Source organism: Myotis davidii, unplaced genomic scaffold (assembly GCF_000327345.1).
Source record: "Myotis davidii unplaced genomic scaffold, ASM32734v1 scaffold328, whole genome shotgun sequence".
Taxonomy (NCBI): Eukaryota; Metazoa; Chordata; class Mammalia; order Chiroptera; family Vespertilionidae; genus Myotis; species Myotis davidii.
Window position 1 is genome coordinate 867,397 of NW_006300373.1, and position 1,671 is coordinate 869,067.

At 65.3% G+C, this 1,671-nt stretch overlaps 1 protein-coding gene across 1 annotated transcript in view; it reads right to left on the reverse strand.

The window, feature by feature from the left end:
• SALL1 (spalt-like transcription factor 1) overlaps nt 1-1,671 on the reverse strand; it is a 189,243-nt gene that overhangs the window by 164,805 nt on the left and 22,767 nt on the right. Inside the window, 1 exon segment of the mRNA XM_006777065.2 lies at nt 52-1,668. Within this exon segment, the coding sequence (XP_006777128.2) occupies nt 52-1,668 (1,617 nt within the window).

Consider the following 1,671-nt stretch of genomic DNA (forward strand, 5'->3'; position numbering starts at 1 on the left):
CCGAGAGAGGCCCGAGGGGTGGCCGGGGGAGCTGCCGGCGGGCGGAGGTACCTTCAGATTGCCTTTTGTGGTGAACGCTCTCCCGCAGATAGTGCACGCGAAGGGCTTCTCCCCGGTGTGAGTCCGCTCGTGGATCTGCAGGGCGCTGGATGAGGAGAAGGTCTTGCCACACGTGTTGCAGTAGTGTTGCTTGGGAGTTCTCCGGGGCAGGGCCGGCAGCAGCACCGGGGACGTGGCGGAGGGCCCAGGGGGGACGTGGCCGGCGGGGGGGTCCTTACTGTCCTGAGGAGGGACGTGCACGAAACCGTTGACCTCGGTTTTGATGAGCGACGACAAGGGGTTGGTGGGGGGCATCGCCGCCGGGCTCTGGCCGGGGCCGAGGTTGGAGCTGGGCTCGAAGAGCTGGGAGGGGAGGTCGCGCATCTGGTGGGTCAGCATGTGCTGCTTCAGGTTGCCCTTGGTGGAGAAGCCGCGACTGCAGACTGTGCAAATGAAGGGTCTCTCTTTGGTATGACTCCGGTAGTGAATGTCCAAGGCACTCTGACAAGCAAACGTTTTGCCGCAAATGTCGCAAGCTGTGTTCTTAAACTTCCCCCGGTCCCTGAACGGGAAGAGGAAGCCCAGAGAATCTTCCTTGATGATTTTCTCCGCGTGGCTCGAGGTCAAGTCCAGGGCCCCGCCGTTCACGGGGGCGGGAGACAGGCCATTGGCGAACTCGCCCGGGCCCGCCCTCGGGGGCTTCTCGTCGGCGCCGGGCGACTTGTGGGAGTCCTGGGCGCCGCTGGAGGGGGACAGAGCCTGCATGGACGAGGTGGACTCGGACATGGCCGGGCTGCCCGCGCTCTGGCTCTCCACGTCGCCCCCCACGGAGGACGAGTCGTTGGTCAGGACGTCCCCCTCGACCGACCCGTTCTCCATGGCCTTGAGGCTGGCCTGCAGCTGCTCGGCCAGGCCGGCGTTGATCATCTTCATCTGGTTCTCCAGGGCCGCGATGCTCGACACCTCCAGGGGCAGCGGCGAGGACGACAGGCTGTCCTGGGAGGCGTCCGCCGACCTGGGCGTGTCGGGGATGCTGCCCTCGGGACAGTCGTCCATGTTTTCATCGGAGAAGGTGTCTACATCGTCGAAGTTCTTCTCGTCGAAGGAGCCGGTGTCGGAGCCCATGGACTCGGGGTAGCCGTCGGGCACGGGCGTGTTGGGGATCTGGCCGCCCATGTGCATGCGGATGTGCTGCTGCAGGACCACGGCGTTGGTGAACTTCTTCTGGCAGATGGGGCAGGAGTGCTGCACGCGCAGCGGGGGCATGGCGCGGTGCACGCTGTAGTGGGTCTTGAGGTTGCCCTTGGTGGTGAAGGCGCGCCCGCAGACCTTGCACTTGAAGGGCCGCTCCCCGGTGTGCGTGCGGTAGTGCATCTTCAGCGCGCTCTGGCAGCTCAGCACCCGGTGGCAGATGACACACTCGTTGGGGTCCGCGGCCTTCTTGTCGATGTTCTCCACCAGCTGCTGCAGCTTGGACGTCTCCGACGTCTGCATGGAGTCGAGCAGCCCTCCGAAGGGAAACTTGGCCTTGAACTGGTCAGAGCTGGCCACGAGGACCGGGCTGCAGAGGCCAGTGGAGATGCTGTTGTCCGTGAGGGTGGTGGCGGCTGATGGGGGTGGCCCAGAGACCTG